The sequence below is a fragment of the Budorcas taxicolor genome, chromosome 1 (assembly GCF_023091745.1).
Source record: "Budorcas taxicolor isolate Tak-1 chromosome 1, Takin1.1, whole genome shotgun sequence".
NCBI classification, from domain to species: domain Eukaryota; kingdom Metazoa; phylum Chordata; class Mammalia; order Artiodactyla; family Bovidae; genus Budorcas; species Budorcas taxicolor.
Window position 1 is genome coordinate 54,448,466 of NC_068910.1, and position 23,862 is coordinate 54,472,327.

The window sequence follows — 23,862 nt, forward strand, 5'->3', positions numbered from 1 at the left end:
CTTCTCTCTACCCAATGCAGCTGAGAGAGAATGCTTATCCACTGCTGAAAGAAACCCATCCATATGAGGTAAATGATAGGCTAATATTTCAAATGTTAAGGTGCCTTCCAAGCTGTCTGATCAGAGATGACTACAGTATTAGGAAAAGGCTAAGAAGCTTAAGTAAATGTAATAGGAAGGACTGATGTATAAAGTTTCTGATGACCTCAAGCTAACAGAGAACTGGTCGAGAGGGTCCTGAGGAACAAACTCATCAAACAATCTACTTTCCAGACACATTAGTGTTGGACTAGAACTACTCTCAATCAGATACGTGAATGCAAATGCAATAAAAGTAAATATGAACAAGAAATTCTTGACTGTGTGGATCACAATAAACTGTGGAAAATTCTGAGAGAGATGGGAATACCAGACCACCTGATCTGCCTCTTGAGAAACCTATATGCAGGTCAGGAAGCAACAGTTAGAACTGGACATGGAACAACAGACTGGTTCCAAATAGGAAAAGGAGTACGTCAAGGCTGTATATTGTAACTCTGCTTATTTAACTTCTATGCAGAGTACATCGTGAGAAACACTGGGCTGGAGGAAGCACAAGCTGGAATCACGATTGCCACGAGAAATATCAATAACTTCAGATATGCAGATGACCCCATCCTTATGCCAGAAAGAGAAGAACTAAAAAGCCTCTTGATGAAAGTGAAAGTGGAGAGTGAAAAAGTTGGCTTAAAGCTCAACATTCAGAAAACAAAGATCATGGCATCCGGTCCCATCACTTCATGGGAAATAGATGGGAAAACAGTGGAAACAGTGTCAGACTTTATTTTTGGGGGCTCCAAAATCACTGCAGATGGTGACTGCAGCCATGAAGTTAAAAGACACTTACTCCTTAGAAGAAAAGTTACGACCAACCTAGACAGCATATTAAAAAGCAGAGACGTTACTTTGAAAACAAAGGTCTGTCTAGTCAAGACTATGGTTTTTCCAGTGGTCATGTATGGACGTGAGAGTTGGACTGTGAAGAAAGCTGAGTGCTGAAGAATTGATGCTTTTGAACTGTGGTGTTGGAGAAGACTCTTGAGAGTCCCTTGGACTGCAAGGAGATCCAACCAGTCCATTCTGAAGGAGATCAGTCCTGGGTGTTCTTTGGAAGGAATGATGCTAAAGCTGAAACTCCAGTACTTTGGCCACCTCATGAGAAGAGCTGACTCACTGGAAAAGACTCTGATGCTGGGAGGGATTGGGGGCAGGAGGAGAAGGGGACGACAGAGGATGAGATGGCTGGATGGTATTACTGACTCGATGGATGTGAGACTGGAGTTGGTGATGGACAGGGAGGCCTGGTGTGCTGCGACTCACGGGGTCACGAGTCGGACACGACTGAGCGACTGAACTGATGTCACATGTATTTGAACTGCCAACCATTTTGGTTGATGGTGTTCAAATAGCAGTATGTTTCTCTTACAAATCAGCCTGTGTAGATGCACAAAGAGTCAAGCAGGCAGAATTAGGGAAAAAAATGGGAACATCATCATTTTGTGACCTTGAAGAACTGTTGTTGTTATTCAGTCACTAAGTCCTATCAACTCTTTGTGACTCCATGGACTACAATGCGTCAGGCTTCCCTGTTCTTCACTATCTCCTTAAGTTTGCTCAAATTCATGTCCATTGAGTTGGTGAAGCTATTCAACCATCTCACCCTCTGCTGCCCTCTTCTCCTTTTGCCTTCAATCTTTCCCAGCATCAGGGTCTTTTCCAGTGAGTTGGCTCTTCACATCAGGTGGCAAAATTACTGAAGCTTCAGCTTCAATATCAGTCCCTCCAATGAATATTCAGGATTGATTTTCTTTTAGGATTGACTGTTTGCTCTCCTTGCAGTCCAAGGGACTCTCAAGAGTCTTCTCCAACACCACAACTCAAAAGCATTGTTTCTTCAGTGCTCAGCCTTCTTTATGGTCCAACTCTCACATCCACACATGACTACTGGAAAAACCATAGCTCTGACCAGACAGACTTTTGTCAGCAAAGTGAACTACCTTCACTTCACCAACTATCTCTGCTTCTTAATACACTGTCTAGGTTTGTCATAGCTTTCCTTCCAAAGAACAAGTGTCTTTCATTTCATGGCTGCAGTAACTATCCACAGTGAGTTTGAAGCCCAAGAAAATCTGTTACTGTTTCCACTTTTCCGGGTATATTCAAAAAGAGACTAAATCTGCTAATATTTTCATTTCAGTGGTTTCATGCAGCTACAGAGGCATTCACTGCATTAGGTAAAGAAAACTTTATAAAAAAGTGGTACACTAGAGTTCAAGTTAATAAAAAAAAGTGATGGAGATGGGTTCAAGAAAAAGAAACTCAATCTCAAGAAATATAAAAAAGGCCAGGTGGGACTTTAACTTGCAAACACATTACTTTGTAAATATGAGTTAGTGTTAAACAAATTTCAACTAATAGAAACAGACATGTTCTCAACAATATTTTACCTATAAATATTCCTCTATCCAAACTAACCTCATTTATACCTACTTATTTATACCTACATTGATGATTCAAAGCTAATAAATGTGATAAATGCAGTAATCCGAAGATAACCATTTTCTTTTAGAAGAACTTGATTCATGTCTTCCCTATTTTTATCTTTTTTGGATCAGTGATACTGAGATGCTTACATAGAGGGCTGTATGTTCTACTTCATAGTACTCTTTAATACACAAATATTTCCATTGTTAAAGGCCCCAAATGGAGTCAGCAGTGCTGAAATTCAAGACTCAATACCCAATCCTAACTGCAGTCACAACCTTCCCCAGGAATACTATTCTACTAGGTCGGCATGGAATGTTCTGTCAGCACAAATCAGGTAATTCTTTCTAACCCCCACTGCCCAAAGAAAGAGGAGGGAATCTGCCACAAAGACCCTTTCCCTCCCCCACCACAGGTAGGTTACCTAAGCCTGAAAGGCTTTTTTGGTTATGAATTCCTTGTCTTGCCTATAAAAATCTTTCCCTTACTGTGGTTCTTTGGAGCTCCTTTCTACTTGGCTAGATTAGTGATGCTGCCCAACTTATGAATCATTAATAAAGCCAATTAGATACTTAAAATTCAGTCAGTTGAATTTTGTTTAAAAAAAAAAAAAATTCCAAGTTCATCTTGCTTAATACTGCCCTTCTTCTTGAACCTGTAAAATTAGACCTGCATCATACCTCAATTTAAATACCATTTACAAACCCATGTTTTTAAACACAGAAAATAAGAATTAACAATACGTATTAACAAACAGTGAAACTAGAAGAAATAGTGAAGTAACCCTCAATTCTTAAACCATTCTCCAATGCAAAATGAAAACGTGTTTTTCTCTAGTCTTTGTACCATATGATTTAAAAATTATCTCTTTAATTCATTCAAATATTAAGTTATGGTCTATTACGGTCAAGACATTCTAAAAATACAATCTGACCTTCTAAGAATCAGATATCCAATTTGGAAAACCACGCATGTACGCAAATTACCGCAATACAATGGAGCAAATACATGCGACATTGGTGGAAAAAACCCTGGCTCTGTAAGAACTTAAAGGAGGGCGAGAGCTCTGCTTCCTGACCTGGATGTTGAAGACGCACGAAACACTGCCGGCACCATTCTCCGACACTCTCAGAACCCTCCACAGCACACGCACAAAGCAATCGTTCTCCACCAGTTCTTCCTCCAGACTCTGAAACTTGACCAAACTATGGTCTATATCTTCACAACCTTCTGTCCATCTATCTTAGCCTACATTTTTTTACCCTTTAAACCAGAAGAATAAAGCTTTCTTTCTATCAAAGTAGTGAGTTCTAAGGAAACAAACAAGACCAATAGTGTGGTAAATCATTCATTACATCATGACGTTACCACACTGCCATCCTGTGGAAGTAGTTACTGGCAATTTACTCCTGCAGATCCAACTTCCAATGTGTTAGAATTCCCCTCAAATTATCATTAGGAAGATATATACAAAGTCTGTTAGCTTATTTGTAAGCAAAGAAAATCTCTTTAATTTGGGACAAATAGTAATCTTCTAAAACAGAACCTAAACATCTTTTCACTTTTACAGTACTTTTTTCAAGGGTATTGGGTGGGACTAGATTGATACAGAAAAGAAACAAACCACTGTTCTTGGCTTAAGGTGCACAAATGAGTTGGTTTGTAAAATAAAAGGCACCAAAAGGCCTGATTCGAGCACCAAAGAAATGCCCAGTTTTCAAGAAGCTCTTGCTGTTCCCCAAAGTAACCTTTAAGTACTTTCTTTCTCCCTGACAAAGCATCACAATTTAAGTTGACAGCACCCTTCATGCTTTTAAAATACTATTGTACATCCCTTTATGTAAATAAAGTTAGAAAAGGTTTTGTGAATATTATATTCCAGTTAACTCTAATCTACCATGAAATCACCTTAGGATTCGCTCTATCTCCTGGGTGATATTTAATAGAAAGGGCTGGCAAAACATTTTCTCTCTCAACCACAACAGCACTAACCAAAAGAAACAGAAAATAACTTTAAAACTCAACCAGTTTTGCTTTATTATTAATAAATATGATTAAAGGTTTACAAGACTGTTGAAATCTTTGATTAATAAAGATATTTTACTGTTTGGTTACTGTGAATGCTGATAAAGGGAGTGAAAGATGGTAAGAAACATACATGAAATTACAGCTTACAAGACTCCCCCAAAAAAACACAAAACAAACAAACAAAAACCCTCCACAGATTCTTCTTGACCAGCAGAGAGAAATATAATGACTAACAGATACACAAGAGAAAAAATAATTTTTCTTTCTCAAGGATGTGGTTCATTATAAACTGTATTGAATGAATCTTTTAAACTATTTTACAAGCTCTATTTTAAAAGCAGGAAGAACTGACTTGTGCAAAACATCTGAATGGAGACACAATGACAATTTTTAAAATAGTAAATATACCTAGTACTGATACTTAAAATGAAATCAAGCATAGGATAGCAGAAAGAACAACAAAGAAATATAATTTAAAAATGTAAGATGATGCTCCTTGGTAACTTCTAGAGCTGAATAGAAATGAGGAGGGTAGGGAAGTTAGATTTTGCTAATCTAACTTCACTTCCTTTAGCTCTTCTTCCTCTTTCTGATTCAGGGGCATTTCACAAAGGTCTATCCCTCAATCTTCTCCCTAACTCTGTCCTCCTGACCATTACAATTTTAGGGCCCTACATTTTAAAAATTAAACAAAGAAACTCTCAGTTCTTCCCCATAACCATTTAATTTAAAAACATTTTTTCCTTATACCGTTCCAAAACAAAAAGCTCAGAGTTATTGTTTAATCCATCATCTTCTTTTCTGGATTCCAATGCTGGCTTACAGTGTTTTCAGGGTAACGAGATATATAATCACATGTTGATATATTTCTACAATAAGGTAGTTATTTATATGGTAGGCAACACAGTTACAATGATTTTTTGCATCACAGAGTATTGAGCCAAAATATCTACATTTAGGCTTCGGCTCCATTACTAGCTACATGATCCTGAGCAAACTGTCTTCTCTTGTTTAACAGGACCTATCCTCAATGCGAGGTTGTAAAGAGTAAATGAGTTCAATACATGCAAAGAACTTAGGACAGCTCATGGTGTATAAGAACCACCTGATATATATATGTACTATTTCAGTAGTGATTGTTATAAAGTATGCTGAAGTGGGTATAAACCTAATTAGCAGATTATAACTTTTTAAAAATACTGATATAACACATAAAAAAAAAAACCCCACCCTTTTAAAATGTACCACCAAGTGGTTATTATAGTCACAAAGTTGTGTGACTATCACCACTATTTAATTCTAGAACATCCCCCACCCCCTGCCCGCAAGAAACCCCGTATCTATAAGCTGTCACTCTAGTCCCCAAACTCTTGGCAACATCTGAACCAACTTTCTGTCTCTAACCTGCTTGCTGTCTTTATAGATTTGCCACCTCTGGACATTTTATACAGAAAGAATCCTACAATATATGGCCTTTTGTGTCTGGTTTATTTTACTTAGCACAATGTTTTCAAGGTTCACGATATAGCATGTATCACCTTTATTCCTTTTCACTGCCGAACACCATTCCACTGTACGGATACACCATATTTTATCCATTCATCAGTTAATGGACAGTGGGTTGTCTTTAGTTTTTGGCTATTATGAACAATGAATGCTGCTATGAACATTACAAGTTTCAGTGTAAGTATGTAATTTTCAATTCTCTTGGGTATATACCAAGGAGTGGATTTGTGGGTCACAGTAACTTTTAAGTTTTTGATAAACTGCCAAACTACTATGGTTTTTAATCAAGTAAACAGCTTTATTATTTTTGTTAATGTTTTCCAACATTATTATAATAGAATTGTATTACTTCATTATAAAGACACTGGTTCAGATGACAACTTCTATGTGATTAATACAACCTACAACCTATAAAAGTTCTGTCTCTATCACAGAAAGTGAGTTCTAAGATTCAAGACACCATCTATTACTAAGCATCTTATTCTAAAGATGTGTTCTAAAACCTGCAGAGCAAATTAAAATCTTGCAGACAAAAACCCTCAGTCTACACTATGGTCTGAATGTTTATAAACCCAATACCCGAGGAAAGGGTGTTAGGAGGTAGCCTTTGGGAAGTGATTAAATAATGAGGTCACTGGGGAACAAGCACCTTTTTAAAAGCGGCCGAGAGAGCTGGCTCGTTCCTTCTACCATATGGGGACAGAGACGGTATCAAGCTAAGAAACAGGAGAAGAGCCCTCAGAAGAATGTAAGCATTCTGGTGCTTTCTAGCTTCCAAATTGAGAAATTTCTCTTGTTTATAAACTACCCAGTCTGTGGCATTTTTGTTATAGCAGCTTGAATGGATTAAGACAGTGTGCTGTATGTTATTCAGAAAGGGCTTTCAAAAGCTTATTAAACTGTTAAGATGCTCAGTCTCTTGCAAGTAAGGTGAATTAGAATAGTGTGTATATATAATGTAATAGTGTGTTTATAGTGTGTATGTATCATTTCCCCAAATTAAAAAAAAAAAAAAGGCTGGTAAATATTAAATTGAGACTTATTTTGCAAAAACAAAACAAACTGATTAAGGAAAAATTGATAATAACACACTTCAGTAAAAATGCCTAACCCTCCTTATGAATACAAAAAGGCAAAACACTGTAAAGTTAGCTTTATTACTCATGGGTAATACCAACCAAACAGAAATGTCTGACAATGAAAGAATGTATACGAAACACCTCTTAGAAGTTGACAGATAGCAGAAGTCTAATCACTTACCTATGTAGACTCTTTTGCTGTATCTCTGCATCAGTAACAACACAAATACATGCAGTGGAATAAGGTTGATAATAAACACATAACCACCCCAAGCAGAGACCTATGAGTAAAGAAATGCTAAGTTAAATAATTTACATATTTGCTTCTTAAAGTAGATAAATGCTGCCACAAAAGTCTAAACATAAACACTAGGATTTTCAGCAATTTTGAGATGCTTCAAAATAACCTATTTTTTCTATAACATATAAATAACCTACTTTTTGTTTTTTATTGATAATTAAAACAACACAATCCCATAATTCCAATACACTTTTCTATATCCACTGATATCCACTAGAGGAATGGTCAAATTAAACTTATTAAGAACACTGAGAACAGTTTGTGAATTGGCAAGAAAAACACTGTCACAGAGATACAGACTTTAGAATACATATCATAAACTTTTAAAAGCAAAAACCCCTTTGCTCTCCCCCATTTTTTATGATAAATACATTACAAGAGACTTCACAGAGAGTAAGAACAATGGATGTTAACATCAGTCAACACCTCAACTAAAAGGAATACTCTGATGATCTGGATATGCTTTGTGATCCTCAAGATAAAAGGTGCTACCTTGGGTATAAATTTCTTCCTACTAATGGATACAAACCAGGATCCCAGTTTAATGTTTAGCCTGTATCACAAAGCTAGAAAAATTCTATTTATCAGTATGTTCTGGTCTAAATTAATAAAGATCCTAAAGATTATGCTTATTCCAGACCAAAAGAACTTATTATTTTTTAAGAACATTCAATTCAGTAACAATAATAAGGTCTGTCAAGATCAAGTTCTTACATGTGCTCTAATAATGAAAAGCTTGATAGAACCATTTGAATCAACAGTCACCTTAGGAGACTATATGTTAACATACATTCTAACAATGTTTCAGTCATGTGCTATTTTTTTCACCAAAGACAACATTCCTCTGGTTGAGCTCCAGTTCTACCTGAAGGACTTCTGGTTATTTCTAAAATTTAAGTCTAAACTTCGAAGAGAGTAAGTTTGCTATTACTGAGCACAACGTGCCTAGGACACATTAATTAGGCACATAATATGTCCTAACCTTTAACCACTTTAAAAGGGCCATGGATAATTTGGAAACACAAATTCCATGACATTTGTTTAACAACCAAAAAAAAGTCACTTAAGATTATCATTAGTTTTCAGCATAAGAAAACCATATAGGCTGTAGTGTGAAAAGAAAGGAAGGAGATTAAAGAGGTGATACTGAACTCCAATCTTAAGTAACCTGTTGAAAAAATTAGACAAGCAGTTCACAGGTTAACCCATTATTTACAAAACGTTGAACAGCTGAAAGAAAATTTTTGTGTTCACCTGCTTGCAAATATTATGTTTTGGGAGGTTGAGTATTAGTCCTCCATCACCCGTAAAGCAGAAGTCCATACAAGACCCTGAAGATAGGAGTAGGGAAGAAAACGGTAGTAAGGAAAGAGAATGCATGAAATAAGATCTTAAAGACTTCAGGAGAAAGGAAGTGAAGAACTGCCCTGACTAAGGCACTGGTCTAGTTGCCAAAGACTTAGACCTCATGTATTCAGTTTCAAGTATGAAATCTTACCATATAGAAATACGACAAGCAGCAGCACATCGTCCAAAAAACTGACCCAGTTTTTACAGATTTTACCTAAAAAACAAACAAGCAACTGATATAAAAATGTTTATAAATGTTCCTGTTAATTGAAAAAAGGTTAAGTGTTTAGTAAACTTGTATTATAAAAAGCGAAAATTATTCTTTAAAAAGGGTAATGAGATTACACAGATACTTAGATTCACTTACTAACACTGGATAGTAGTCAGACATTTTAGGAGTAGCTTTGATTTTTTTAGTTAAGTAGTTTTTAGTAAAAAGAATCATATCAAAAGAAACAATGTATATTTTTCCATTTGTTCTATTTTCTATCTCAAAATGATTAATATCAACAAATTAAGATTTTAAACTAAAGAATAAATTTGTTTAGTAACTCTATATTTTTATATGGCAGGTTTGCTTAGACCTAACACCTTAATCTGTGGTTTTTCTTCATCTGAATGTGACCACCTATATATCAATATTAATTATGAACATTCATTTCTGAAAACAAATTAAGCTGGAAATTTTATGATACTACAATCAACATCTTCATTAAGTTTATATTCTTAAATTTCTAGAAGACCTAATGTCAGTAAAATTCTCAATTACTCTCAAGACAATAGTCTGTAAACAAAGGTTTAAAAAGTTGACAAATGTCTATGGTCTAAAAAGAAACTAATCAAAGAGTTTATATGTTCACCTGAAAGAGCAAAATACATCAGCACCTTCAGAAACAGAATTTAAAATTTTAAAAGAATAAGCTCTGAATACTTCTGCCAAGAGCAATGAATCAAGTGAGGGTCCTAAAGAAATGATAGACATAAGGCCCATTATAAGCAATCCTGTATTAAGAGCTATCTTTATGTCCTGATATGATAGGAAGTTCAACTTAACGGTATTATACAGAGTTTATTTCAAGGAATTCTTATTTTCAAAATGGTCTTCTATTAGTATATTAAAACAAACCACAGGTGACATCAACCTTTGGGGAAATTGTAACAAAAAAGGAAGGGAAAGAGGAAGAAAAGAGAAAACATTCCTAATTCACAGCACTTTGAGCTGCCTGAGACTTCTAAAAGACTATGAAACACTGCTCGGAATTCAGAATTCAGTGTTCCAAAACACTGCTCGGAATACAGTGCACGTGTATGCCAAAATATACTCTGGTCTTCTCCCCCAAACCATGCCAACTTTGAAAAGGTTTCCCTTTGGACAGGGTAAAATAACGGGTCCTATGGGGAGGGGATATGTTAAAATATTTAAATTTTTTAAAGCAAGAAAATTATAATCTGGAAGTTTGTTTTATAACTTTATTCATATACTGAAAGCCACTGAACTGTATACTTTGAAAGACTAAATTCTATAGTATGTAAATTATTTCTCAAAAAAAGTTTGTGCAGTGAAGTTAAAATAGTCCATAATGGGAAACTGCTTATATTAGAAGTGTATGAGTGCTCAACTGTGCCTGATTCTTTGCAGCCCTATGGACTGTAGCCTGCCAGGCTTCACTATCCGTGGGATTTTCCAGGCAAGAACACTGGAGTGGGTTGCCATTTCCACTTTCCAGCCCAGGGATCAAATCCGCATCTCCTGAGTCTCCTGCACTGGCAGGTGATTCTTTATCACTGAGCCACCACCCAGGAAGATTCCTTCCATTAGAAGAGATGATCTCAAATGACTAATATAATGATCTAGAAAAATTTAAGCAAAAACTGAGAAATAAAATAATAAAAAGAGATACCATGTTCTGAGATGACTCTCAGAAGTATTATGCTGTATGAAGTAAGGCAGACATAAAGGGCCACCCCAAACTGTCTGTTTCTATAACATGGCATTCCGGAAAAGAAACTCCCAGAGATAATACAGACAGAAATCAGATCTGTGATTGCAAGTAATACAGTTTAAGGACAAGGCTGATTACAAAGGCACAGGAAGAAACTTAAAATCCCACAACTATAGGATGCAATGTGGTGAGAAGTATTGTTGTAAGTACTATTCTATCTACATTAGCTCTATTTTTGGTGATAGTAACAATGGAAACAAACATTTACTCATCCCTTTCTGTGTTCTTACAATGTTCTGTACCTTTACATGAATTAGCTTATTTAAACCATATGAGGTAAATTTCTTTTTTCACTTTGCAACAGGATTTTATTTTTCCTTTATATCCATTACAGTGTTTGAAACCTAAAGAAATCATTTTTTCCCTCAAATTTGGATGGGTATAAAAGTATCACTTGTCTTTCATTTTATAACTGATGAAATAGACATGGAGGAGGTTTAAACAACTCCAAGTGATAGAACTGGAATTCAAACAAAGAGGAAGATGATCCAAAAAAACAAACAGTGAAACAAACTATACTTGAAACTATAATCAAAGACAGCTTTCCAGAAATAAAAATTAACAATATACTGTGTTGAAAGGGTTTACCATTTCCAGGAGTACCAACTTTGGTACATATCTTAGGAAATCTATTAGATTTCAATGCTATATAGGTAAAAAACAAAACATAAAAAACTCATTATTTCTTCAGGAAAAAAAAAAAGACATTTCTTATGAAACACATAAAATTAGGTTAACAGTAAGAAGCAAAATGATGGTAGTACAAAAATTTCAAGTAAAGAACAAATGACCTAGACCTTTCTATCTAGCCAAACTCACATATGAGACCAGCAATACCATGTATATAAAAATGTGTAAATGACATTAAAATACAAAATACTATATACTAGTTTATAAAATATATTACATACTTAATAATATGTAACACATAACAAAAGCCATATATGAAAATTACAGTAAATATACTCAGTGGTGAAAGACTGAAGTTTTTCCTCTATGACCAGGAAGACAAACATGCCTACTTTCACCACCTCTATTCAACACAGTACTTAAGTCCTACCCAGAGCAATTAGACAAGAAAAATAAATAAAAGGAATCCAAATTGGTTGGAAAGAAGTAAAATCACCCTTGTTCACAGATATGATCTCATATGAAAAAAGCTCCCCCATACAAAACCTGCTAGAGCTAATAAATGAACTCAGCAAAACAGCAAGATACAAGTCAACACAGAAAAAATAAATAAATAAACCCCACTGCATTTCTATATACTAACCAGTAGCAATGCAAGAAGGATATTACAAAAAATTTCCAACAGCATCAAAAAGAATAAAATCAAACTAATGAAGTAAAAGACTTGCATGATAAAAACTGTAAAACACTGTTTAAAGAAAACAGAAATGGAAACACCCCATGATTATTCATGGACTGGAAGATGACAATACTACCCAAAGTAATCTACAGAGTCAATATGATCCATATCAAAATTCAATGATTTTTTCTTTCCAGAAGTAAAAATCCACCCTAAAATTCATATGGAAACTCAAAGGACCCCTAGTAGCCAAAGGAATCCTGAAAAAGAACAAAGAGGACAAACACCTCCCGATTTTAAAACTTACTCCACAGCTAAAGAAATCAGTGTGGTGTTGGCATGAAGACGCATATATACTGAGAAGTCAATGGAACAAAATAAAAAACTCACAGACTTTTGTATATGTGGTCAATTAATTTTCAATAAGGGTGCCAAGTGTTTTCAATGGGGAACCACAGTCCCTTCAGTACACAGTGCTGAGCAAACTGGACATCAATATGCAAAATAATGAAGTTGGACCCTTACCAGCATATACAAAAACTAACTCAAACAGACCTACTGCTAGTAGGAACGTAAAATAGTACAGTTGCTACAGAAAACAATATGGTGGCTTCTCAAAAAACTGCAATAGGACTCACCCATGACCCAGCAATTTCACTTCTGGGTATATACCCAAAATAACTGAAAGCAAGGTCTGTAAGAGATATTTGTATACCCATGTTAGCTAAAACATGGAGGCAACCAAATTGTCCACTGACGAATGGATAAACAAAAGGTGGTATATAGATACAACGGAATATTATTTTCAGCCATAAAAAAGGAAATTCTGACATATGCCACAGCATAGATGAATCTTGAGGACATTACACTAAGTGAAATAAGCAAGCCAGCCAAAAAGAGACAAAAATGTACAATTCCACTTACATGAAATACTTAGGAGCTGTCAAAATCATAGAGACAGAAGGAGAATGGTGGTGGGTCAGGGGCTGGGGAAGATTAAAATGGGCAGTTATGGAACACGATGGCGATGGACGGTGGTGACGACTGTGTAACATTATAAATCTACTGAATGCTAAACACTACTGAACTCTACATTTACAAATAGTTAAGATAGTATATTTTATGTTACATATATTTTACCACAATTTAAAAACACACACAAAAAACCCAAAGCAACAACCATGAGATACCACTTCATACCAACAGTCAAGTAAAACAAACGAAAAAAACTAGGGCGGGAGGGAGTTTTGGTGAGGATCAGGAGAAATTAAAATCCTCATACACTACCAGTGGAAATGTAAAAGGGGGAAACCACTGTGGGAAATAGTCTGGCAAATCCCCCAATTCCACTCTTACATTACATGGAAGAGAAAAGAAAACATATGCATGTCCACACAAAAATGAGTACACAAATGTGCACTGGCAGTATTACCCCTAATAAATAATACTTGAAAACAACTCAATGTCCATCAGCTAATGGATTTTAAACATGTGGTATATATACAATGGGTTGAAAGGGAAAGTGTTACTTCCTCAATCATGTCCAACTCTTTTGAGACCCTATGGACTGTAGCCTGCCAGGCCCCTCTGTCTATGGAATTCTCCAGGCAAGAATACTGGCGTGGGTTGCCATTCCCTTCTCCAGAGGATCTTCCCAACCTGGGGATCAAAGCCAGGTCTCCCGTATTGGAAGCAGATTCTTTACCATCTGAGCCATTAGGGAAGCCATACAATACAATACAATGCAATGCAATGGGTTATTCAACCGCAAAAAAGAAATACTGATACATGTCAAAAATACCAAAGATTATGCTAAGTGAATGCACTGTTTATGTGGGTTTTACCTACGTGAAATGTCCAGAATAATAAGTCTTCAAACAGAAATTAAAAAATAAGGAATGGGGAGGTTCAAGATTTCCTTAGGGGGTATAAAATGTTCTGCAAGTAAACAGAGGATACCAAAAGCCACTGAACTGTGTATGCGAAACAGCAAAAGAGACACACATGTACAGAACGGACTTTTGGACTCTGTGGGAGAGGGAGAGGGTGCGATGATTTGGGAGCATGGCACTGAAACATGTATACTATCATGTAAGAAAAAAATTGCCAGTCTAGGTTTGATACAGGATACAGGATGCTTGGGGCTGGTGCACGGGGATGATCCAGAGAGATGATATGGGGTAGGAGGTGGGAGGGGGGTTCAGGATTGGGAACTCATACACCTGTGGTGGATTCATGTCAATGTATGGCAAAACCAATACAGTGTTGTAAAGCAAAATTAAAAAAAAAAAAAAAAAGGTTGAAAGTGAATTTATGTCATGAATTTTGTCTCAATTTCTTAAATTTTTAAATGATGAAAGGTAATTAACATGCCAGTTAAGGCACTACTGCAATGGTTCAGACTCATGTTATTTTTTTAAAGAATAAAAAAACTATTTAAACAGTAACACTTCTGCATTTCATAAAGCATGAAAAAATTTTAAACTATGACAAAATGCAAATGACAGTAATACCTGGGTGATGGTTTCTTTAGTTTTCTATGTTTTTAAATTCCCAACAGATAGAATATATTATTTTAAAATTTTATTACAAAAAGTTTCAAACATACAGAAGAGTAGAGAATAATAGCCATCCCGACTTCCAAATGCAAATAAAACATATTTGCTCTAGATGATCTTATTAAAAAAAAGTTTTTAACAGACATAGTTGAACCTCCCCCTTCGTACTTCCTTAGTATCACTCACCCATACTCAAGAGTAACCACTATCATAAAGTTGGTATATATGATGGATAAATGCCATATTTTTATACTTCCATTATAAATAAGTATAAACTGACAATATACAATATAGTCTGTACTACTTAAAATTACTGTATGTATTCTACCTCAACTTATTTTTCCACTTGGCTTTATACTATCAAGATCCAGCCATACATATTGTCAAAATATATACTTAATATATGTTAAATACTATGTATTGGTTAAAGACTTCAAAAGATATAGCATACATGTAATAAAAGTACCAGGAGAGGAGAGAAAGAATATTTGAAACAATAACTGATAATTTCCCCTAAATAAAGTCAGAAACCAACAGATTCAGAAAGCTCAAATGTTAAGCAATAAATAAGAACCAACCACACCTAGGCATATCTTTTTCAAACTACAGAAAATCAATAATGAAAAAACCCTAAAAGAAGCCAGAGGTAAAGACACCTTACCTCTAGAAGGACAAGGATAATGATCACATGACCTCTATTCAGAAATCAGGCAAGCAAGATGAGATTAGAGTGAAATATGTAAGAACTGAGAAAGGAAAAAAAGAAAAAATAATCTAGAGATTTGGGCCTGGTGAAATTATGCTTCAAGACTTTCTCAGATAAATGAAACTTGAGGAAATTTGTTGACAGCAGACTTGTCTTGCAATAAAAGCTAGAAGTTCTTTAACAAGAAGGAAAACAACATAGATCTGAATCTAAACAAAGGAATAGCATCAAAGTCAGAATAAGTGAAGGGAAATTAAAAACTTTTAGTTTTCTTATTCTTAATTGATTCAACAGATAAGTTTATTGAAAATAATACCAACAATGTAATCTATGTATGTATTACATATGAAAGTAATGACAGTAATGATACAAGGATTGTTTTGATACTATAAAGTACTCACACTGCCTATAAAGTGGTACATGCAGAGTTCAGATATATAGCAGGTTTAGTTCCAGACCACTACAATAAACTGAATATTGTAGTAAAGCCAGTCATACAAATTTGTTTCCCAAGGAATATAAAAGATATGTTTACACTAAGCTGGAGTCTATTATGAGTTGTTGTTTAGTTGCTAAGTCATGTTTCTTTTGCTATCCCCATGTACTGTAGCCCACCAGGCTCCTCTGTCCATGGGATTTCCCACACAAGAACACTGGAGTGGGTTGCCATTTTCCTTCTTCAGGGGATCTTCCCAACCCAGGGGTCGAACCTGCAACTCCTGCACTGGCAGATGGATTCTTTAGCACTGAGCCACTTGGAAAGTCCCCAATATTAAGAGTACATTATGTGTACTAAAACAACACATAATACTTTAAAGAATACTTTATCGCTAAAAAATGCTAACCATCATCTGAACCTTTAGACGGTTATAATCGTTTTGCCAGAGTAACATCAAAAATCTGATTACAGATCACTGTAACAAATATAATAATGAAAAAGTTTGAAATATTGTGAGAAAAACCAAAATATGACAGACATGAAGTGAGCAAATGTCTAGTGCTGACAGACTCACTTGATGCAGGGTTGCCACAAACCTTCAGTTTGTAAAAATGCAGTATTTGTGAAGTGCATTAAAACGAGGTATGCCTGTATAGTATTCTTTGAAAGTGAACTTCAATCAGCTGTGTATGTCTGCTGCAAACTCTATGGCAACCACTATAAACAGTTTAAAAAAGCATAACTGATGTGCCAGAAAGAGAGAAAGCAGAACACAAGAAATGCACAGTTCAAACCACAAAAGGCAGAAAAAGAACAGAGAACAAGAGTACCAAACAGAAAACAGTAACATGTGTGGTAAATATTAAAACAATTATAGTCAAGAATCACTTTGAACGTCAATGGTCAAAATGCACAAATTAAAAAACAAATTGTCAGGGTGCATCAAAAACCAAGACCCAACTATATGCTGTCTACAAGAAACCCACTTTGAATATAAAGATACAGGGCCTCACCTGGTTGCCCAGTGGTTAAAAATTCACCTGTCAATGCAGGGGACATGGGTTCGACCCCTGGTTTGGGAACTAAGATCCCACTGAACCCAAGTGGCACGACTACTGAAGCCTGCCCGTCCTGGATCTCGTGCTCTGCAAGAAGTCCACGCACAACTGAAGAAAGCTCACATGCAGCAATGAAGGAGTACTGTGTGCCACAATGGAGATTCAGTGCAGCCAGAAATAAATATTTTTTTTTAAAGATTTAAAAAAATTTGAAGTATATATAAAGATACTTATACGCAGAGCACATCATGCAAAATGTCAGGCTGAATGAAGCACAAGCTGGAATCAAGATTGCCAGGAGAAATTTCACTAACCTCAGATGTGTGGATGACACCACCCTTATGGCAAAAAGCAAAGAACTAAAGAGCCTCTTGATGAAAGGCAAAGAGGAGAGTGAAAAAGCTGGCTTAAAACTCAACATTCAAAAAATGAAGATCATGGCATCCAGTCCCATCACTTCATGGCAAATAGATGGGAAAACAATGGAAACAGTGACAGACTTCATTTTTTTAGGCTCCAAAATCAGTGTAGATGGTGACTGCAGCCATGAAATTAAGACACTTGCTCTGTGGAAGAAAAGCTATGACCAATCTAGACAGCATATTAGAAAGCAGAGACATTACTTTGCTGACAAAGGTCCATCTAGTCAAAGCTATGGTTTTTCCAGTAGTCATTATGGATGTGAGAGTTGGACTATAAAGAAAGCTGAGCACCAAAGAATTGATGCATTTGAACTGTGGTGTTGGAGAAGATTCTTGACAGTCCATTGGACTGCAAGGAGATCAAACCAGTCAATCCTAAAGGAAATCAGTCCTAAATAGTCATTAGAAAAAATGATGCTGAAGCTGAAGCTCCAATCCTTTGGCCACCTGACGCAAAAGAACTGACTCATTAGAAAAGACCCTGATGCTGGGTAAGATTAAAGGCAGGAGGAGAAGGGGACGACAGAGGACAAGATGGTTGGATGGCATCACCAACTCGATGGGCATGAATTTGAGCAAGCTCTGGGAGTTGGTGATGGACAGGGAGGCCTGGTGTACTGCAGTCCATGGTGTTACAAAGAGTTGGTCATGATTGAGTGAACTGAACTGATAAAGATACATATAATAAAGCCTACCTCAAAGCAAGGAAAGCTATCAGAGATCAAGAAGTGCATTATATAATGAAAAAGGGATTAATTCTCAAAGACAGCAAAACAATCCTTCAAGTGTACATGTCTAACAACAGAGTGTCAAACTACATGAGGAAAAACTGATAGACCCACAAGCATAAATGGGTAAATCCACTATCATAATTGGAGACTTAAAACCCTTCTCTCAGACAGATGGATCTAGCAGGTAGAAAATCAGTAAGGATAAAGCTAAAACTCAACACCACCACCAATCAACTGGATACTGGCTATGGTGGACATCTAAAGACAAATTCATCCAGTAACAGAAGAATACATATTCTTCTCAAGTCAGCATGGAATATTCACCAAGATAAACAACATCTGGGCCATAAAACACATTGTAACAAATTTAATAGAATAAAAGTCATATAATATGTATTCTCAGCCCACAATGAAATCAAACAAAAAATCACTAATAGAAAAATAACTAGAAAGTCTCAAAATATATGGAAGTTAAACATACCTTTAAATAAGCACATTCAAAAGTCAAAACCTCAAGAGAAATTTCAAAATAGTGCTAAATAAAAATGAAAACACAACTGATCAAAATTTATGGGATGCAGCAAAAAGCAGTGCTAGTATGGACATTTACAGCACTGAATGTAAACAATAGAAAAGATAGATCTAAGACGATTATCTAAGTTTCCGCCTTAGGAACCTAGAAAAAGAAGGGTAATTTAAATCCAAAGTAAGCAGAATTAAGAACCAGGGCAGAAATCAATGAAATTGAAAACAGCAAATTTATAAAGAAAAATCAACAAAACCAAAAACTGGTTCTTTGAAAGCTGAACAAAAACCAATAAACCTCTAGGCCAGGCTAATACCAAAAAAAGAAGACACAAATACTAATATTGGAAATGGAAGAAGGAACATCACTACAGATCCCATGGACATTCATTGAAAGGATAATGAAGAAATACAATGAACTCTATGTCCAAAAACCTGATAACCTAAACGAAATGAACCAATTTCTTGAAAGGAAATATCTGCTAATACTCAAACAAAAAGAAACAGAAAATCTGACTAGATCTCTATCTATTAAAGAAATGGAATAAATAAATAATAACATTCCAAAACAGAAAGCACCAGGCCAAGGGGGAGTTCACTCGTGAATTCTACCAAATGATTAAAAAAGAATAAATAAAAATAACAACAATTCTCTGCAATATCTTTCTGGAAACAGAAGCAGAGGAAATACTTCCTAACTCATTCTACAAGGCCAGTACTGAACCAATAGTAAAACCAAAGACATTACAAGAAAAGAAAACTACAGACCATTATCTCTCTCATTAGATACAAAATCCTCAACAAGATATTAGGAAATCAAGTCTAACAAGATATTTTAAGAATTATATAGCATGACCAAGTGAGATTTATCCCAAGTATGAAATACTGGTTCAACATTTGAAAATAAGGTATTCATGACATCAAAAAGTCAAAGAATTTACATATAGTTACAACTATGTGTAACTACAATTGACCCTTGAACAAGGCAGAGGTTGCAACAGTGACTACCTCCTTGGCATAAGAAAATCCACATATAACTTTTTAGTAGGGCCCTTATATAATCCTTGGGTCCAGATCTATGGATTCAACCAAATTGTGAAGTACTGTAGTATGTATGTAATAGAAAACAATATATATATATAAATGGATCTGCACAGTTCAAACCTGTGTTGTTCAAGGATCAATCATGTATCAGTAGAGAAAAAGCATTTGACAAAATCCAACATCCACTCATGATAAACTCTCTCAACAAACTAAAGTGTATCTTCTTTAACTTGATAAATAAGATCTATCAAAAAAAACCTATAACCAACATGTTTAATAGTGAGAAACTCAAAGCTTTCCCACTAAGAAAAGGAACAAGGCGAGGATCATCTTACTACACCTCTTCAACATCATACTGGAAGTACTAGTTAATACAGCAAGACAAGAAAAAGAAACAGAAGGTATACAGACAGGGAAAGAAGAAATAACTTGGCAACAGTAAAATAATGCAAATTTCACACACAGAATTCAACATCCTAAGCCAATGAACCACACTTCAACTTTCTTAAGTAATTTTAACCTCTCTCCCCACTAGTAAAGAAACAACAAAAAAATCAACAGCTTACTTTCTGATAGCCTCTTTTATTAGAACTGTGACTTATTTGTCATGAACAGTAACAGTTTTCTGCATGCAACTATAATGACAACTTTCAGTAGAAAGTTCATGAGTATTAATGATAACAAAACATCAAGTGTTACTTACCCACAAGTAATATGTGAACTGAAGTGCAAAAATAGCGATGCCTTCATTATCAAAGGACCCAGCTACTGACCGAGAAATGTAGCCTGGCACAATGGCAATGAAGCAAGCGGCTAACAGCCCTGCACCTTGGTTCCACAGTTCTCTGGTAAGCAGGAAAGTAGATATAGACGTAAGGCCGCTGAAAGTTGGTGCAAGGAACACACATACATCTCTGATGTGAACTGTTATGTTCAACGTATTTAAAATCCAATGGATAAGGCCAGCTGTTATCATCAACCCTGGGTAAACCTATGGAAAAAAAAAAAAAAGGAAAATTTAATTACAAATATAAGGAGGTAGCTGAAAACACTAAGCTCTTTATTATTAAATAATTAGGTTGAGAATAAGCTCACACAACAGTTTGCATTCTTTACATACTACAAAATTAAATGTTCTTTTTCAACTGGACACAAAAAATTCTCATATGTAGAAATACATATTTAAGCAAAAGAAGAAAGATCAGATTGAATGAAGTATTAAAAGTAAAGATGTTTAATGATGGAACACTGGGTAACTTTATAATTGTCCCCACTAACTCTATCTTTCACTATAAACAGGATTCTAACACATCCTTAAGTATGAGGTTTTAACAATTTTGCCCATACTCGTGTTTAAGGAATTGAGAAACAAACAAGATGAAAAAAATTTATGTGCAGTTATTATTTAAGTGATATTTATAAATGATTTCTTCCTCCCTTCAAAGTCAAGATCTGAAAAGTGAACAATTCTAGCTAGGAAAAGGAGGACTAGTCAGTGAATTCAAATATAGTATTTTGGAACTCCTTGAAGGTTGACATTTTTACACTTCTTAAAATACTTAACAATGGAAGGCAAATCAACTAGAATAGGCCCAGTTAACAGCTGTACTCCAACCTCTCCCCAAAGGAGGAACACGAAACATTTACGATTCAACGAACAATAAACAGGACATTAATTCTGAGCTATTTGTGATTAAACTGTGTATTTACACAGCTCTTCCATCCATGGGATTTTCCAGGCAAAAGTGCTGGAGTAGGGTGCCATTGCCTTCTCCGTTTCATCCTTAGCTACATCCTAAAAGATTTTTTCTTTCTCCATCACTGAAACTACAAAGAATGTTATAAATTTACTTCCTGAACCATACTATTTGCAAACTGTCCATGGTCTTTAAACCCACTCCTTTGCTTTTTCTCCATAGCACTTATCACCATTTCACATAGTATTTATTTTACTTATTTACTTACTGTCTATTAAGTAAATACCCTTGGGGACTTTCCTGGTGATCCAGTGATTAAGAGTTCGCACTTCCAATGCAGGGAGCATGGGTTCAATCCCTGGTAGGGCAACTAAGATCCCACATGCTGCACAGCACGTCCAAAAATAAATAAATAAATAAACACTCTCACAGAATACAAGCTCCAGGATAACATGAAAAATTTCCCCAGCATCCAAATAATAATGATAGGCATAAAATAGATGCACAATATCTATTGAATGCATGGAAGGAGAGTGGGGTAAGGCAAGGGGAAAAAGTATGGCAATCATCACCATTCTTAAAAATTAAAATTTCATTCCATTACATATACAATACCAGGTCCCAAGTAAATAGTTTTACTGACAATATTTTTTTAATGGAAATAAATCTGAAAATATCTAAACATGGTAGATTGAACTGACATACAAAATAATACATAAAAGTATTAGATGAAAAGATCAAGGTATTCTAGACAGACAAAACCACTCAACAACAAAAAAGGCATGTTTAACCTTAAAAGAAAGAGAACCCGGAAGGGAATCCTTCAGGTTCTAAACATAAGAAGCATTTCAAACTAGGCACTGATACCACGGAAGTCTTAAAAAAAAAAAAAAAAAAAAAAAACACTCGAGGCCCTAATATATACTTTAGGTACTTGAGGTGGTTGGGGGATAGTTATTGCTCACCACTGAGATTAAAAAAAAGGCTTAATTCCCAGCACAAACCCAGGGCCTGTTTATGAAACTAGATGAATTCTACCCATCCATCAAATGAAATAGTAAGCAACTTCTGCCTTACTTCCAAACCTTTAAATAGAAACAAAACAAGAAATAACTCATTCACCACATGGTTGAGTATGGGTTCCACATTTATACATGCAAGCTCAGTCACTAAGTCATGTCTGACTCTTTGCAACCCCATAGACTGTAGCCAACCAGGCTCCTCTGTCCATGGGATCCTTCAGACAAGAATACTAGAGTGGGTTCCCATTTGCTCCTCTAGGGGACCTTCCCGACCCAGGGATCCAACCTGTATCTCCTATACCGGCTCTTTACCACTGAGTCAGCAGGGAAGCCCTCTCCACATTTAAAACAACTTCACATATAAGAAACGTAGACTGAGAAACAACCCCTAAAAACAGTCCTAAACTTCTGAGGACTCCAGCAAAAGGAAGTGAAAAAGATTATTGTAAGGATGGTTCCAAATACCAGGACACTAGGAATCTCAGAAAACCAGCCTTCACTGAGGGTGAATTCAAGATAAAAAGTTATAAACATACCAGGAAACAAACTATAGTAATCAAAGATTAGTACAATAAAATATATGACAGCATTCACACCACAAGCAGTACAGATAATAGTCATCTACCGCACCTTTCACCATTCAATACCTTTCTATCAACCTCAGAGGCTATCATGACTATTCTTCTGTATCACTATTCCTATTTACAAAGATAAAAAGATGTCCCGGATTTTATAAATATAACATCTCACTATCATGGAGAACATATTCCTTCCAAATGAAGAGGGAACATTTATAAAACCTGGCTATATCTTGGGGCCACAAATCATGACTCAATAAATTTCAAAGGATTAAAATTATAGAATTTGTTTTCTAACATTAATATATTTGAAGTAAAAAGCAAAATAAGATGATGAGGAAATTGTCTTATGTTTAAAAGTTAAATACAGTCCTAAGTAACTCATGAATCAGAGAAAATTATAACAGAGATTAAAATACATTTTGACTTGAATGATAATGAAAACACTACATATCCAAACTTGAGCAATGTAGCTAAAACAGTAATCATGAGGCAATTTGAAGCTTCAAAACAAATACATTAGTAACAAAGGAAAGTTGAAAATTATTGAGCAAACTATATCAGCAAACTAGATAACAACATCAAACTCAAGAAAGTAGGAGGAAGGAAACAAACGGAAGGTAACACAAGACAAATATTTAATAATCAACAAAGTTTAATGGGTTAAAGAATCTACTAAAATTGATAAACCTCTAACAAAAGTGATCAAGAAAAAAATATTAAATGTATATGTTTCTCCAGTAGGTGCCTTGTCTTTCATTTTCTCTCAAACCATTCTCCTTACATCCCAAATCCTAAAAACATTTTCCTTTCTATCATCCTCTGGATATTATAATTTCCCATAAATTATGAACAATACCTAATCCACCTGGAGTAATTTGAGACAGATTTAGGACCTGGAAAATTAGAATTATCTGACTGTTCTACATTTCTATTTCCTTCCAAATGTTTTTTTTTTTCAATAAAGCTTCTATAGAACAAAA

The 23,862-nt window shown here is 35.4% G+C and overlaps 1 protein-coding gene across 1 annotated transcript in view; it reads right to left on the bottom strand.

Annotated features, from left to right (window-relative positions):
- The window catches only part of STT3B (STT3 oligosaccharyltransferase complex catalytic subunit B), a 100,482-nt gene that overhangs the window by 24,174 nt on the left and 52,446 nt on the right, over positions 1 to 23,862 (bottom strand). Inside the window, exons 3-5 of the mRNA XM_052650035.1 lie at positions 20,286 to 20,573; positions 8,936 to 9,001; positions 7,318 to 7,417 (exon numbers count right to left, since the gene is read on the bottom strand). Coding sequence (XP_052505995.1) covers positions 7,318 to 7,417; positions 8,936 to 9,001; positions 20,286 to 20,573 — 454 coding nt within the window. The remainder of the gene's footprint in view (positions 1 to 7,317; positions 7,418 to 8,935; positions 9,002 to 20,285; positions 20,574 to 23,862) is intronic.